The sequence below is a fragment of the Aulonocara sp. 'chitande type north' Nkhata Bay genome, linkage group LG17 (genome assembly GCF_057382095.1).
Source record: "Aulonocara sp. 'chitande type north' Nkhata Bay isolate Kocher_YH1m ecotype deep benthic linkage group LG17, A_spYH_male_GT1.1, whole genome shotgun sequence".
Lineage (NCBI taxonomy): Eukaryota > Metazoa > Chordata > Actinopteri > Cichliformes > Cichlidae > Aulonocara > Aulonocara sp. 'chitande type north' Nkhata Bay.
This window is the reverse complement of record NC_141360.1, coordinates 29,704,967-29,723,046: the sequence shown is the minus strand read 5'-3', so window position 1 is coordinate 29,723,046 and position 18,080 is coordinate 29,704,967. Positions and strand designations below refer to the sequence as shown.

At 38.2% G+C, this 18,080-nt stretch overlaps 1 protein-coding gene across 2 annotated transcripts in view; it reads left to right on the top strand.

Annotated features, from left to right (window-relative positions):
* cacna2d1a (calcium channel, voltage-dependent, alpha 2/delta subunit 1a) overlaps positions 1-18,080 on the top strand; it is a 100,367-nt gene that overhangs the window by 16,756 nt on the left and 65,531 nt on the right. For both annotated transcript variants that reach the window (XM_086268123.1, XM_086268124.1), the window contains exons 2-3: positions 4,622-4,703; positions 6,388-6,504. In XM_086268123.1, coding sequence (XP_086124249.1) covers positions 4,622-4,703; positions 6,388-6,504 — 199 coding nt within the window. The remainder of the gene's footprint in view (positions 1-4,621; positions 4,704-6,387; positions 6,505-18,080) is intronic.

The following is an 18,080-nucleotide window of genomic DNA, read 5'->3' as shown; positions in this document are numbered from 1 at the left end:
TAGTTGACAGTTGCACTTTTAATTAATTAGTACTTATTTCATGACAAGTGGCTTTAACGGAGGATTACAGACATAAGTCTTAAACCTCAGAAATAAAAACTTTTAATGGTTGTAAAGCCTGTAGTTAATAAAAGCTTTAGATATGTTTATGGTCTCGACATGACGTATGTATATAAATACCCCAGATGTGAATTTTGAAGCTATTATTCCTAAGACGATTTGCTAATCATACCTTATTTTCTGCAGTAAAAATAAAAACACCTGTAAAAAGAAATCCCATTAAAATTTTGTCAATGGAAGCTGAACAATGCTAACTTACTGAAGAACAATAATCCTTGCTGCATTATATTTACTATTTTTTAGCATAGAATCACATTTATCTTCTCTTAATGTATGAACCCCACTACACTTGTGTATGAAACCTCATTATCGGTTATAAAAGGGTATGAAACCTCAAGCTGATTGCTGCACAGCACCTAACAGCTTGAGGTTGTGGTTTTGAAGTGTACAAATGGGAGAGAGAAGAGCACAAATTTCCTCAGCAGTCACACATAGCTAAGCCAGAGGGGATAAAGTGGTCAGAAGTAAGGCAGCTGTGCTTTCATGCTGAGTCGTGTTCTCTATTCTGGGATTGTGTCCACTTCCCAGCATTCAACCCTTGAATATGACAGTCTACTCTTAACTGGCTCAGCGAGGCTACTTGGCCTTCATTAAGCTTGTTATGGTGAGTCAGGATGTTGAAAATGATGTTTTTTCACCTCCCTTTTCCTTTCTTTTTTTTTTTTTTTTTTTTACCTTTTTAAAAAAAAACAACTTTATTGTAGTTTTAAAAAAAAATTTTTTTAATCAATTTCACTAGTAAGGGTTTTGTCATCCTTTGGTCCATCACTCAAAATGCGCAGGCATAAATGTGTCAATTTCATCAATTTCATTACATTAAAAGCTTCTTGAAATGGTCTATGCTTTTCCTGCTGACCTTTGACCCTGGCAACTCCCATCTAACCTCTGTACAACCCACTTTTCTCTGGTTTCAAATGAACCTGGACACACACACAAGGACGTACGCACGCATAGACACACGTATACATGACAAATGGCCTAAGAGAGGCAATCATTAGAGCAATGGAGGCTAAAAGAAAAGGGGGGATGGGCTACTTTCCCCTGTGGCTGTGAGGCTACCACTTTCCTCATGGTCACAGGGGTCAAGCACAAATTAAGACACATCATTTTCGTCAAGGGAGCAGCTCATTTAGTAGTGAGGAAGTGTCATGCTTTGTGACATACACACTATAGTTTCTGCTGCGCTATCCTTCTGTTGTAGCAATATTGACATTGCTGGCTAGCACCTCATTTAATTTCACACCGTTTAACTCATTGGCACACTTATGCATACAGCTGAGGACGTGGAAAAAACGTGATGAAATTTTAATGTCATCCTTTCAGAGTTGGAGCGGGAGCCCTCAGATGACCTGTTTGTCTAAACTCCAACCAAGTGTGTCCCCAACTGTCTAAATTCAGTGAACCTGGGATGATCTGTACCGTATGTGCACTGAGTCACATTTCACTATCATAAACAAGATGCGTGGGTGAGATGGTTCGAGAGCTTCTCATTTCGTGTCTAACGAGTATAAAACTGTTCCAGGCTCAAAGTGTGAGCATGTTTAAAGTCCAGGGAAGTCAGTATAAGCTGACATGAAGCCAACTTTTATCTAGTAAACTTTTACTGTCAGTTTGCCTGTTGAAGTCCGTTTGTCCAGCTGCTGCCCCCTCAGCTCATTTGTGCTGCTGAGAGACAGCTGGTTCTGACGCTGAACAGAGGTCGGGGTCATCGTGAGGGCAAGCATCACTGTCAGTGCTTCACTAGTCCCCTCTTTTTTTTCTTTCTTTACTTCTTGTCTTTATCTGCCTTTGTGATTACTTGTGATCAATCATCTAATCAGTAACCCTCCTGTTAATTTTTGTTTTCTTCCACTGGAATCCAGTTTTCTTCTGCTCCAGTTTAGGTTTTCTATCATAGTTTCTCCTTTTTCTTTTCTCTCTTCACTGGGAAGGAACATTGACTTCATTACCTCCTCATCTATTCTGTCCTTTGTCATCTTGCCTCTGAGCCGTAAATCAATCTTAGCATCATGTCAAAGTTGCATCTAAAGGACAGAGGAGCGAGGACGATTGGTGGAAAAGCTATAATTGAGGAAGCGTAGGTGTATCATAGAAGTGTTTTTTTTACCTGTGACACAAGAAAAAAGTTTTTTTTTTAATTAACTGTTTCGTCAGACTTTCTTTTCCATTTAAGGTACTTTTCCTTCTTCTTCTTTTTCCTTCTTCTTCTTCTAGGGTTACCATAGAAGAAGCGGGTTATCTGCCTCCATCTCAGTCTATCACTAGCGTCCTCTTCTGTCACACCAAATCTTTGCATGTCCTCCTTCACTATATCAATCAATCTCCTCTGAGGTTTTCCTGTTTTTGTTCTGCCATGCAGCTTTACTTTAACATCCTTTGTTCCTGTGGCTACAATGTAGCTTGCCGTCACCAGTGTGTGAATGTGTGTGTGAATGGGTGGATGACTGAACGTGTAAAGCGCTTTGAGGTCCTTAGGGACCAAGTAAAGCACTATACAAATGCAGGCCATTTACCATTTTTTTCCAATATATCCATTACCCCTCTTCTGCATATTAAAGACATGTGTTTCACACAAACTTCACTGTACTCTACTGTGGCTTTAAGTCCGGTGAAGCAGGCTAAATGTCATATACCCAAGAGCAATGTGGGGTTCTGCATTTCCCATAACTCACAAACTTGTCTGGCGACATTGCTAAAACAGATCAGTAGTACTCAAACTACTCAGACTAGAAATTGGGCAGAAAAAAAGGGCTTCAATAACTGCCTGTCATAAAATAACTGCCCAGTGAGACAAGTTTAAGAGCCAAAAGTCTTGCAGTCCCAGCAGGTCTCACACTTGGCTCAGTTGCATGTGGTTCCTCCTTCTCGTGGCCTTGCAGGCAACAGGCTGCGTGGCATTGCACAGCTCACTGACCCTTTTTAGATGGTTTCTCCCTTTTTTTTTTTCACAACCGTTTTCACCATTTCTTTTATTATAGCAATGGGATCAGGAAAAAAATCTGATAAGAGGAGAATGTTTGTTTATGGATGTAACTAATCAGAACACTATTTTTACTTTTAGCAGTTACTCTGGTGATTTTTAAATAAAAATCAGACTGCTTACAAAAAAGGCAGAATGAGACATTAGCAGTTCGTTTTATTACATGATGCTACAATCTATCATAAAAAGGGTCTAAGGAGCAGCAGACACAAAAGGGAAATGGTCACTTTAATTCCCAGCTACTGTAGTTAGATCATTTCTCAGGACCATATTTTATTGTTTATTGCCCTTACACAAAAAAAGCTCTAAACTCACCCTGCAACTTTCAATGCTTCACACTTAGATTTAATTCAAATATACTGTTCACTAAAAAAAGTGATAATTTTTCCAAAGGATAAATAATTATGAGTGAAATCATGCTTTGAAGATGACATTTTGTGTAGCTGTTCAAGACTAAGTTTAACTCTTGTTGAAAAAAATGGACCAATAAGTCTACTTTATAGAGCACAGCTACAGTACACACATCCACACATGCTCACGGTTTCCCCATTAGTCACCTGTTGCTATGCCCCACCCCTTCTTCCTTATGGACAGCTGGGCTCACAAACTCTGCTTAATGTGCTCAGTGAACCTTGCTTTGACCGAAGCATTGAGTCCATGCAGTCATAAATCCTACAAGTAAAATCTAAATCATCTTGAAGGCTGCTTCCAGGTGATTATAGCATATTGTCTTATTTTTAAATTAATTCATTAGGATGTGTGAACATGTACATGTACAATGACAATAAAGGACTATTCTATTCTATTCTAGTCATGTGTGCTGACCCTCTATCATTATCTGCTATCAGCGACTAGCAGCTGTTGCTCTAATGGAAACCAAGAAACCAGTAACTTTAAAATGGTGATAGCTATCTTGGAGGGCATTCATTTTCCTTCCAACTGTTTAGACATACTGAATTCATGGACAAAGAAGGCATCACTTAAAGTAGATCTCATAGCATATTACTGACTGTACTGATGTGTTAAAATGCAACAAGGCTGATAAATAAGTAAATAATAAAATGAATAATTTATTTTCGAATTGAACAACGAAATCTCAGATGTGTTCTGATGTGTTTTGAAGTTACATAAATCTAAAGCCTAATAAATGCTCATCTGTCTCTGTCTTGCTCTTTTATGTCTTTCTTCTCTTTCTGTCCTTTTTCACATCAGAAGAATACATTAACCAGCATCTCACCCCTGAGGATGTGATACTCTCATGCTGCCAACTTTGAATAGGTCTTGCCTTAATGCACAGCTCTTGTGGAGTAGAGTAATGCATTATCTTGTCTAACACTTATTATATCACGCTTCCCCTCCAGTGGATCTATATAGATAATCTAGCATAGGTATTGATATAGTAAACAATAAAGGCCAGCTTAGGTCATATGATTGCAATGGCTGCATTCAAAATGAATAAAACATTTTTTAGACTTTCTATTAGCCAAGGAATGATCAGCTACTTTCTTTTTCTGTTCACAGGATAAAGGAATGGGTGGACCAAATGCAAAAAGATTTGATCGCTTTAACAGACACAGCCACTGGCATGCAGGACCTAATAGAGGTAAGACTGCCTGTCATGCATATACGCCAAGTAAGATTTCAAATGTGAACTGAAATATGAGTGAGTTCTCCTTATTTGTGGATAAAGGGGTGCAACGCTCTTGGTTGATGTTTTTGATCAGAGCAAAGATTTAAGAGCATCCACACAGCCAACACAAAGAGTCCTACTAATTCTCTGCCTGCTTTTTTTGATGGGTGATGGAGGCGACACATACGTTTGTGAATGCAGTGACTCAAGAACAAAGCGACAAATACATTTTCAAATTCATACAATACTTGTATCTACTAAACATCTCAGATGAGTTCAAATCTCAGTGATCTCAACCTCAAAGTCAAGGCCAAATTTTCTGAAAATCTTGTGCCATAGCTACTATGTTCATCCCACAATATAGATTGAATGGGGGTTAACCCAGACTAATAAATATCTAACAAAACTGAAGTTTTTCATGTCTCACACATAGGTATCATATACCTATCATACACCCCAAATACCAGTACTGACACTGTGCTTAATAAATCGTTATTGTTTTTACAGTTTGCACCAACTGTGCACAAACGATTTCTATAAATAAATTTATATCTATTCAAATCCATATTTACAGGACGAGAACAAAATATTATGTGTAATTTCTGTCACTTAATACTCTTAGTCTCATTAGCTCTCTCTGCACGACCTCAGGTGTCACAACACATCACCAGTCTTCATATAGTAGTCTCTCATTAGACATAACGCTGCATCTGCATCATTTCATTTCACCAGCACACTGTACACACTCACATGAGATTAACTTCACTTCTCTACTGTGATAGCTACAGCTCCTACACACACGCAGACACTTAAACACTCAAAAACACAAACATATGAGAAGGAGAAGAAGCTTTTTAGATCCACATTGATTGATATAATGCATGTGCTACTTTGGATCCATTTGAGAATAAAAGCATTCAGCCTTAAAACATGGCAAAAATCATTACAAAACCTATTTTCATTTGATGTTCTGGGATGGCGTATCACTCCAAACAAGAATTAAATGTATTTGGAAGTCTTATGGGCAGCTGAATGAGATTAATGTGCAAAACGGGGGGAGTTGAAAAGGGGTGTTACAATGCTGCCTGAACAGTTATGCTGACTCATGTAAATTACAACCTCAAATGCTGGTATCAGCTTATGCACACGAGTGCGGAAATTTCATTTTCAGCTTTCAAAACACCCCAAAGCTATAGTAATCACTAGCATTAATATGTTCAATTCAAATGTATTTATACATACACAAATTCCAAATATAAAACAATGTATTAGTACAATCCGAATCAAACATTTAATAGTATCATTTTTAATACCAGTCTTTCACTGAGTGCCTACATGAACATGCCTCAGCTCTGTGTTTTGAATGTTGGACAGTGAAATCTCTTTAGGCTTCTAAATAATTGGCTGTTTGGCATTTGTGCTTTTTTATTACTCTTGCTGGGACATATTCCATAGCAGAGTAAATGGTACAGTTACATAAGGCTTTTTTCTTTTCTAAATCACTGTGCTTTGGTCAGTGAGGCTGATGAAATATAGAAGATGGGCAATAATGCAGAGTAACGTTCTTAATTTTAGTTACACTACATCTGTCTGTGAATAGAAAATAGACAGATGTTACGTTGTTTCTGACCCAGAATTTTTATTGTGACTGTCTTAGATATATCATAAACACAGAAAGCACTTCAGAGTGGAGTCCAACAATGCGCAGGAGCTGGTGGCAACGGCTGCTGGGAACATAGAGAGACTGCTGGCTAACCGCTCCGAAGCCCTAAAGGTAAGTTTAATCTTATGATCTTTTGGCAATTTATAGGAAATCAGTTAAGTGGAAGAGAAGGTTTTCCCTTGCGTCTTTTGTCATAGTGACACAATTCTTAAGATGGAATCATAAAATGCAAAATGTACACTGTTTGCAAAATTAGGTACAGCTTGACTTCTTGCACAGCGGCCCAGGAAAACACACAGAAACAGTCTGTTTATCTTCATTTCTCTTTGGGACAGCCTCTGGAACAACATCACAGCTGATCTATTATAATCAAACATCCTCCACCCACAATACTTGATTCAGAGTTAGCAGTCTGTGTTGGTACACGGTCACGAATGACCCTGTTTAGTTTCAACTTTGAGAAAAGCTTTGTCTTTCTGACTTCTGATGCCTGTTCTGCCCTCATACCTAACCTATACTGGCTGGTTTTATGGCTCATTTGTCTGAGCCCAACAGACAGAAGTGTTCCTGAACCGTGTTCACCTCACGCAGGTTATTGAAAGGCTGCGAGGACAATTCAGAGGCCTTGGAAGAGGGAAAAAAAAGAAGCACAAAAGCATTTTTCAGTCCATGACAGTAATTAGTTTGACTTTTTAATAAAACTCATCTATTTAAACTGTTATACATCTTAGACCTAACTGTTGCTAGGGTTCGTTTGCCAGTTATTGAAGTGGACCTTTTCATTGTATTTTTGTCTTCTGAAGCATTTAAAATTCACTTATCTCATATATAATGTTTGACTGTGTCAATTCTGCAGCATGTTAAAGTGTTTTTACAAGTTGCTATATTAGTGGAGTGATCTCAGATGCATCTATACAATTTATATCCACATACTAACCAGACTAGCAAGAAATAGTTGAAAACTTTACTTTCTTGTCTAAATATGGTCAATTGTGGCTCAGGAAAAACACAACAAAACAAACAAACAAAAAAACATAGACAGTATAAAAGATGAACATAGCTGCCATGACCTTACCCAATGTTCTTGGACTCTATTCCCAAGCATGACAGAAGTTATGCTGGACCTTTGAGAGTTACGTTACATGGATGGAAGGGTGGCGTGCTACATTATCGGCTAGTACTTGCTATCTTAGTTAGCATGCTACATTCCTAAACAAAACAGTTCCAATACAAATACACATACATTATCTACTTTGTAGGAGACTAGTAAAATACTAGAATGTCTAAGGAGTTTGGAAAGAAGGCAACTGGACTTCTTTAAGTTTCTTGGAGATGTTTTACTCTCGTTCGAGAAGTAAAACCAAATGGTGTTTAAACCCTAGTCTGGATTATCCCTTAGGAGCCAAGGTGTAAAAATGGTTTCAGGTGAAACCATTGTGAGACCTTGCCTGGCCTTATCATGTGATCTATTAAGGTCACCTGACACACGATGTGAGTTGGGGTTGAGGCATCTGGGAAGGGATCTCAAAACTGCACTGGCAGCACAGCTTTCCAAACTTTCCAAGCTTCTTAGACTATCATGACCTGGATGACTAAATACTAGAATATCATTGAATAAAAGTGAAGCACAAACGTCTCGGATGGCCTTTACCAGACAACAAACTATATTGTTAGTAAGATAATCCATTAAAAACGCTCTAAAAGGCTCCAAGAGCACTCACAGTAACTTGAAGTTCAGTTTAATGATTCAGGATAGTGGAAGTAAGGCCTGATCGGCCTCACTATATCTGGTCTCCTGCCAGTCAGAGCCGGCACGCCCTAACTGAGATGAGTTATTAGAATGTGAAACTCGCTCTAAAGTTAAGTACTTCAATGCAGGAGTCTGTTGGGATTGACTCAAGTGGCACCTAGAGGAACTGCAACTTCTGTCACTTCTATAACGTCTTTTTTTTTTTCCAACTCTCGAATTTTGGGGGCAAAAAAGATGATAACAGCCATAATGCTTTCTAATATGGTTCTGATTGCTCCTCTACCACTGCTGTGATACTCTCTGGAAGTCTGTGGTTTTGAAATGCTTCATAAGCAGCTCAATGCTCAATAGATATGCATTAATGATTCCTCTATCATCTGCATTTGTCCTGGATCAAAATTTGTATAGCCTTTGCTGTGCTTTGTATTTTGTACTGTATAAAAAAATGATAACGCTCACTTAACCGAGGTCTTGACCAGTATTATTTTCTTCTCTTGGACACACTTGTTTTTTTTTATTTTCAAAGGACAGCATGTGAAATTGATCCAATCTTTCCCTGTACCTTTAAATTACATTTAACAGTATCTCACCAACTAAATTAGGACCTTGGGATGCTACCAGCCTCGATCAATTTGACTCAAAGGGCCCGGAATATCCAATTAAGGCTGACAGCTTGTTGCCATAGCTACAATCTAATTGATTAACCCATCATATCTGCCAGGCATTTTGTTTTTCTTACATCTTCATAATTGTCAAGGGATTAGGGACAATTAGCTTTCGGTGTTGTTGCTTCACACCTGGGGAGACTAAATACGACTTATCTGTGAGTTGATGACAGTGGAATATAGATGTTGCACTACAGACTGTGTTCTAACATTTCATCAGCACCATCTGCTGTGTGTTTCACCTGTGGAAGTTAGTGCCAGTTGTTTAGTCTTTGCTGGAAGCAAAAAATGAAAGAGAGATGATATAAGTGTAAAAAAAACAAACACCATATGCTCCTGTTTTAATGTCAGTGCATTAGCATTGAAGAATATAGGTTGTGGTGGTGATGTATTTTGTGTAATGAAGTTGAACGGAGTCAACTTTATGGCAGTCAATTTATCTAAAGGACCATAAATTGTTACAGGGACTACTTAGCTAAATAATGAATGGAAATCGAAGTCAAGCATCTGTAATGTTTTGACCTGGCCTACGCTAATATAATAGCTCTCTATGAGGTAAAAAGCACTCCTCTCTGACTTTACACTCCTTTACTATCCTCTGTCGTTTTTCCCATATCATCATCCCTCATATCTTTTTGTTTTTATCTTTAAGTCCTCACTTTTTCTCTGTCTTTGTTCTGTTGAAAGGCTGATTGCGCACATCATAACTGAACATGTGAAGGAGCAGAGCTTTTTTTGTCTGGGAGAAAGGAAAGAACTGAATTGTCTGATCTTTGAGAAACACAGATGATAAGGAAGTGGTAGGAAGTCCATGAGTGCTCTATATGCTACACTTCCTTTGAGGCCCTAAACAAGAGACTAGAAGCCTAATGGATCTTGGCATCTCAGCAACAGGCAGCACTCTTTCTTTGTTCACACAGCACAGTTTGAACCTTCAAAGCTATTAAACTGACACACAGCCCTGCTATAAACAACCACGCACATGCAGGAATAAACGAGGAAACACACACAGATATGTAAAAGTAGGGTTTCAACTCCACGTGAGTCATTCTGATTTAATTTCAGGTATTTTGTGATCAGATTCAGGTATTCAGACCCTTTAAGATCAAAACGGTGCAGTAAGAATATTTCCACTTCTTAGAGTAATTCACATGATTTTTAAATTTGAAAGCTGAGACAGTATTAAACTGTAAATTTTTAAAACCAACCAAAATCATGTATATTGTAAAGTTTAGGCAATGCTGCGCCTGAACTAAGCAGTGGCATTTCTCTTTACACTGACCAAACTGCTCTCCTGGGCGGTGCTTTGCAAATGTCCAATTACTTTTGTATACGTGTCCCTCAGTTTATATGTGACTGATATCAATTGTCAGTGAACACAGTCAATCTTGCTCCAATCTTTTTCTTTTATTGTACAGACTATATACATTTGCCTTTTTTAAACATCACTTTTTGCTCATCTGTTTCAACCGTTCCAAGTTAATGTTTCCAAAGTGCTGATGATCTGACTGGGGACATGGTTTTGTCTCTTTACAGCTCATGGGTGATCAAAGAATTTGCCTCTTTTATGTCATGCCACAGTATTTTGTATTCAGTATGTGTCGTTCTTAAAAGGATGTAAAGTGAAACTGAAATTCCCAGCAGGAAAGAAACCACCACGGTACTGACAGAGAAATCCTGAAAAGTTGTCATCGACAGCAACTGTACGGTAGCTAGATTTTTTTTTTTTTTTGGTTATTTTTGAGGAAGGTATTGATATGTTTAGCTCTGTGTGTGTGTGTGTGTGTGTGTGTGTGTGTGTGTGTGTGTGTGTGTGTGTGTGCGCGCGCGTGTATGGCCGAGATGAGAGGGTTTTCTTCCTGATCTCTATATGACTCAGATTCTTTAGGCAGCTGCTGTTGTGGCTTAGCTTCACTGCTTCACACACAGGCTAAGCTCCACTTGTGACCATCTGCGTGCTCTCACATGCATAAGTGCATCGCCATCCTTACCTTTTCTTATCCAAAATCAGCTTTCTCTTGACCTTTTCCTCTTTCTTACTCTCTGCTGTGATCACACATTTTATCTTTCATGCCAGCCCTGTTCTTTCTTCCGCCTCAAACCCTGCTAAATTCTTTTGCCATCACTTCATCCTGATTCTGTGTCACTTTTCATTCCCAATTTCCCATTTTAGCCTTGCCCTCTGCTCCTGTGTTAGCCCTATCTGTCCTTTTATATATCTTCCTGTTGAATATAGAAGTATGTGGTATCCTTCCGCATTACAGTGTGTTAAAAAGAACTAGCAAAAATAGTTTCCCTGTTGAATTTATGTTAAATTACAAAACTATAACTACCTGAAACTAAACATTTTTCTAGTTGAGTAACATTATTTGATTTGGTAATCTGCATTTGCCATGTTTTCTCTTCTGATTAACTGGCATATAAGTAGAAGGTATCCAATCATCTGGTTGTGTCAGTCATGTGAGCCAGTGTTTTAGCAGAAGTTGAGGTTTTACATTGTGGATGTTCACATTAATTTCTTCCAGGGTGATGCTGCAAGTGTCCATCAGCTGCTAAAACAAGTACCTCATCCATGTTAAGAAGGTCTGTTAAGGAAGAAAGTGGCAGAGCCTCACCAATATAGGATTTTTAACTTCATTTTTTTCCCCCTTAATGCACAAAACATGTTATCTGTGCTTATTTATGTTATCTTTCTTTGATTATATGTTGCATTTTAAAATGAGTCTAGTTTTATTTCAAAACAATTCATAGATTATTTATTTACGCTTTGCCAGACTCGGGTCACCCCAGCTGGTTTTTAGTGTTTTTGGTGTTTTTTTTCTCTTATTCTTATTAGTCTCTTGTTTACATTTGAACTTTTCATATGTTGGCTGTTTAAAAATGCAAATATTGGCAGATAGATCTGCCTGCTGATGACGTATCGAGTGAGCTCTGGATAGTGAAGTGGTCTCAAACCACAATGGCCAGGTTTTATTTCAGCTAAAGATGTTGCTCCAAGGGAAATTAATAAGCTTGATGTTGGTTAGGTGGTCAATATCAACTTGCTTCAATGAGATAAAGTCAATACACTTAGAGATAAATGTACAGTTGGCTTCACAGCCTCTGAGGATTCTGTAACCAATATGCACCAGCTAAATGCAAAGAAACTTTTATGGTATTTGGTAATGCAAACATACTCTAACAAGTTATTTTTCTCCGTAGGCAAGGTTATAACTCACAGGTGGACAACTGATCTTCCTAAGGAGCCACATGAGAAACTGAGACTGTTGTAATAATCTGCTCAATATTAATTTAGTCTCTTTATAAGCTTATTGGTCTGACCCTCCACAACAATCCCAGTTATTCATGTGGCCCCTTGGAAAAATGAGTTGCCCACTGCTGTGGTAAAATAACAGCCTACTTTTTAATAGCACAAGTCTTTACTGTAGCATCTATTACCCAACACTGTAACAGTCTGTAATCATCTTCATGAGTAGCTTTACATCTTTATGTTTGAACAAGAAGTGTTTTGAAATACGACATTTGCCCTATGTTAAATAAGACCGCGTATTTCCACCTTTTCTGAGAAGAAGAGCGTCATTGCAGTCATAGACTGTATCTAAAGAATGGATGTAGCCACTGAGACATCACATTTTGGATGTGAAGCATTTGCCATCTTTTTTTTTTCTTTTTCTTTTAATTGACCGTGACGAACAAGGGGTGGACCTGACCTTACACACCATCTCAGACACAGTGATGAATAGTCTGTCACAAAGCAGGCCCATCTTACTTTATAAATCATAAATCATACATGCGTTTATGTCTGTTTTACTCCCAATAGGACCGTAATGACAAAATAAACATCATGCTACATTAAGTAAGTTGTTAAGTGAGACTATAATCTCATCAAGAGTAAAAGTTTCAAACTCTCCATAGGATTTACTTTTCAGAGTATGTCATGTTTTATAAGAAGTCTATAGTTGAAACATGAATGTGGAGAATTGAAATGGTTGGGTGGGTGTAAAGCAAACTAAGACCCGAGACTAAGGTAATTTCCCTACTGAACATCTATCATGCACATGGTTTATTATGAATTTATCTACACATCGCACACTTTTTGTGCATGCACACCTTTGTTCATTACTTCTTTTTTTACCTACCTTGACAGCAGATAGCCTCCCTCTGATATTCAGGCCACCTATGACTCTGTTTTCATCAATTATTGAAGCTTTCCTCTTAACCAGTACTCTTTGATGGAGCCAGTGGTTAACTTCTCCCAGTGGAATAGATCATTTCACTCCCCACAGTGACACCAGCAGAATTTTCTCGATATTTCTCATTAAAAGAAGGAATTTTACAAGTGGCTGCAAACCAGAATGGCAGAGTTACTGAAGCTGAACTATTAGCAATTAGCGAAATATGCTGAAAAGCCGTTTTTAAAGCTTATCCTAATGAGAAAAAAGCTCAGATGATAGCTTTTGCTATTGTCACTGTTTTTCCATTAAAATGTGTTCAGGAAGCAGGTGTTAGTATCAGAATATTTATTTATCTATTTTGTTTGAAACTTTGAGGAATGCTGGAAACATAGTTGAAACTTGCCATCTAAACACAATATTAAGACTAAATGCTTAATACATTGTTTTATTTGAATATTTTTCATACTGTGTGCAATGTGACATCTGGACATGCAGATGTTTTTGTGATCGTGAATAACTAACTGATGTATTCTGTTTTATTACACAGTAGAAACCATGGATAAATATTTTTTCCTATATGAATTCACTGCCAAAAAAAAAAATCCCTTTGTCAAAGATGACCCATGACCCAACACTGATGATAACCACGGACAAATTAATTTATTTTACATTTAAAAACTTTAGCTGCACTTAAGATTACACAACTTCAAAAGCAGAGATAAAAAGCAAGAAGTATTAGATTAGCTGCCATTATTAGCTTTAACTGATGGATGGTCTCAAGATGACCTAAGACTTAACAGGGATGACTGACTTGTTGGGATAAGTGGAAGGTTATTCTCTGTGAGTGCCCTCGAGGAACTCCTCTTGTTGCTTTGTGCCCACCTTGAGGGATGCTTGTTGACAAAAACACCTGCTTATGGTGATATGGCAGCCTGCCATCTCCCACAGACAGACTGCTGAGAGAGAGCAAACTGGCTTGCAGAAAAGTTGTTGTGAAGGAATAAGAGAATGAAAAAAAGACTGAGGAACTTGCTCAGGGATGGTCTTTGTTGGTCTGCAAATATTTCTCAAGGAAAGTAAAGGGAAAAGACAAAAAAAAATCGTTTCACCATCCAAAAGAGAAAGTAAGACTATGAGGGGAAAAGGCTGTGCAAAGGTACAGCGCAGACAGGCCTGGGCTATTTGAATATTGATTGGTGAGGGTTATTTCAGGCCTGGGATTGCATTAGCTCTTTGGCAGCAGATTCATAAGGCGTTGGCTTCCCACCAAAGTCTGAGCCACAATTGGTGGCCATTTTGGAAACAAAAACAACAGTTGTTCTCCAACCCTGGTTTAAATCACTCTCAGAGTGGTTCTCCATCGATAAGAAACCCCATTTCCTTAATTGTGAGTGGGCTGTTGGCATTACCTTCAGTCAGGCAGGTTTGAGTTGACTTTTAATTGTAGAGGAGAAAGACGGCTCACGCTTTAGTGGGGAGATAATGAACAAAATGTTTCTAGTCTCTCGTGTTGCCCTCGCATGGGAGCTTTTGCTCTCCACTGTGCCTGGACCATGGATGCGGCAGGTAACCATGACACCCTGGTTGCTAAGCAACATGGGCATCATAAACAGATTCCTCACTCCCTAAGTGAATCACTTATCTCTTGCTTTCTTTTTGTTACCCCGGTTAACATTCCACACTGTTCAAACAAAATGAGAAAACTGCCATTCAAGTACCCTCATCTCTCCTAATCTGCCACATGCATGCATTAAACACAAAATTGGCTGTCTAGGAGCATTCATGTTCATTAAATTGTCCAAGAAGGATGAGAGCATGAGTGCAAGCACTTAAACAGAGCTCTTTTAAGTGTTGCGTTATGTAGCGGTGCGTAATTACAGAGGAGTCACTGATCTCTAGTGTGTGCAAGTGCGTTATTAAACCTCCACTGGATGACATGCTGTGAGTCATTAAACTCTGCTGTTAGAGTCCCAATCATAGGGTAGGCGCACACACACACACACACACACACACACACACACACACACACACACACACACACACACACACACACACACACACACACACGACAGTCATTGCACTCCTCATTCACACGTTTCTTTTTAAATGATGTTGTCCAATAAAATAAGAACAGTTTTGCTTGTACAGTTTCACATGAGTGTTTATCCATTTGTGCTCAAGTACTGAGTTACATTCATTTCTGAGAAGAAAGGATACATCGCATAATGACTGATTTTCTAACAGCTGTCTTTCACTTGAGTGCTGGTGAAAGCCCAAAATTGCTGAATAAACACAAATTTTCTGAATGTCGCATGCTGTTGATGTATTATTGGCGGGTTAATTATGCTAATTTAATCTTACACAAGTGTGGGCCTTTTTGAGTAATAAGCTTATTGCAGTAGGATCTTAAAGGTTTTGATTTATATAGTGAATGGGTTGGGGAACCCCAAGCCTCGAGAGCCGGTTTCCTGCAGGTTTTAGATGTGTCCTTGATCCAACACAGCTTATTCAAATGGCTAAATTACCTCCTCCACATGTCTTGAATTTCTAAGGAGGTCTGGTTAGGAACTAATCATTCAATTAAGGTGTGTTGACCCAGGGTGTTATCTAAAATCTGCAGGACACCGGCCCTCGAGGCCTGGAGTTTGACACCTCTGTGTTAGAATATTGCCTCTTGTGAGAAGCAAGGCAAGAAAGGCAAAAATAAACAATCAAACATGGCATTGGACAGTACTCAGAGAACACACATGAAAATAAAGTTATGGGAAATCTCAGATTTTTTCAAATCTTATGCTAATAGATGTAGAGAACCTCAAGAATTCCCACTACTATCATGGGGACCTATGTCGATTTATTTGAATGTTTTTGGTGTTTTCTACGTAACAGTTTTGCATATTTTTGAACCATATTTATACAAGCAAACACTTTATATACATAAAACGTAACTTACATAAACAAAACTTAAAAATAATATTTTTTGGCATTTTCAGAAATAAAATAAAAATAGATTGACTAACTTGAATAATTTTTGAGTGTGTTTTTCACACCTTAGGTGCACTAAAACTGAGATGTGGATTCAGAATCTCTTCTGAATATGAAAATGTATATTGTCATCATGCTATGATATAAAAAACTCTTTGTAAGCCCTTTTTAAACTGTGAATTTGTGTGAACTGAGAAAATATTTTAAATCAAAATATTTAAAAAAAAAAAATCATCACACTTCAAAACAGTCTTCTAGAAATTGTACAATTGAAACGAGCAAAGTGGCGTTATATTTGGCTGATATCGTACAGGCGATAACTGCAAATATTGGTGTCAAATTACAGCATTTCGCAAAGGCATTAGACCACCTCTCAGGAAAAACAAGAAATTATTTTAGAAAGGAACTTTTAAATTAAACACTACTGAATCCACTGACTTGATTTCGTGTTTTTATAGCCGCTTCACTGCCTCGGGGGTCAGGCAGCTCACAGTTGATATGAAATCAGACACCATATAAACATAGCTGAAGAAAATGTAAAGATCTTGTAAACTATGTTGAGCAAATCATTCAAAAGGATAATAATTCAACGCAATTTTCATGTGTTTTCACTGTCAATTTAATGACTCTATAAAAGAGGTTTCTTGCCCAAATACTTAACAAATCCAATAATGGGACGCACTTCATCACATCATAGGTGAATTGTCTTCAGTTTGTCTGCTAATTCTGTTCTGGATCATAAGTTGCTTGTTTGGTTGTAACAAAGTAATCCTCCAAAAAATCATCACATGTCAATTATCTGCAGTCATTACAGCATTTCATTTAATCACTGAATGGTTATGAATGGAAAATGCCAGACAATTCCCAACTGTAGTTCCTATACTTGCAGTTAATCTCAGGACACTGTGCCCTTAGTCACTGAGTAATGCTATGTATGCCCAAGGACTCTAAAACATATAAAGTGAACAACAACATACACACATATGCAAAGAGTATCCAAAACAGATAGTTTGGCTCCAGAACTTTTGCAAAACATATTGCAGTTTAATAGATTTCATTTGATGTTACAGCTTCAGTATGGAATTCACACAGTAGGGATTTTAAGAGGCTTTAAATGACATGATGCAATATTGTGCAAACATAATCCTGTCTTTCTTAATGAGCATTAATATTTGAAATATTGACTCAATGAGATAAAGAGTGCACGTGTGTGTGTGTGTGCGTGTGTGTGTGCGTGTGTGTGTGTGTGTGTGTGTGTGTGTGTGAGAAAGAGAGAGAGATTTTGGCCACTAGTGACTCATTATTCACCACTTCCTGGACTGTGTGTGCTTGTGTGTGTATTTGTGTGTCTAGCTGCTTTTGTCAGCCCAGCTGTCGCAGTGCTCCGGCTTTGTGTTTGTCATCTCTGTTTTCCTACATGAAACTTATCAGATATACAGTATATGTATACAGAGGGGAGTGCACATTTGATTTCTTGTTCATTATAACTCTATCTCCCTCTGTCTGTCACCTTTAGTCCCATTCAGATATAGGCAACAATAGCAGTGCCTCAGAAAAAGACCGTTTTCATTGTTTTTGTTGTTGTTTTTAAAAAAAAAATTGCTTTATATTGGTCAAATTGTGCTTTTTAATTGAATCAGCAACAGTAGCTATCACAGTGTGTGAGTGTTTCGATCAAAAACACTGCCTCTGCTCCGTCACGCTTCAGGAAAGAGCTAAAGTAAGCACCATTCAACTAGTTCTTGTTGTGATCCGTAAATAGTTATATGTAAAGCCAAATCGCTGACGATCAAAATGGTAACCTTTCTTTCGAAACATACAGCGAATCAGTGAGTGGCTGTAGGTGTGTCCATGTGCAGAACCGTCACATCAACTTTCCAGCTGGGTACAGCTGTAATTGGGAGTTGTTTGCAGCCAGCTGGCACACAGATAGCATGGTCGGCTGGAAGAGTTTGCTGCAGGAGAGATGAGCTGTCAAACCACAGCACAGCAGTGGATCAGCACCAGTCTCTAACAAGTCACTTCATGCTAAGTTAGTATGTTGGTGAGAGTGATGTCTTCTCTAAAAGACCAGAGTTGTGTAGATAGGGTTAATTTGTCAACTTGCATGCACTC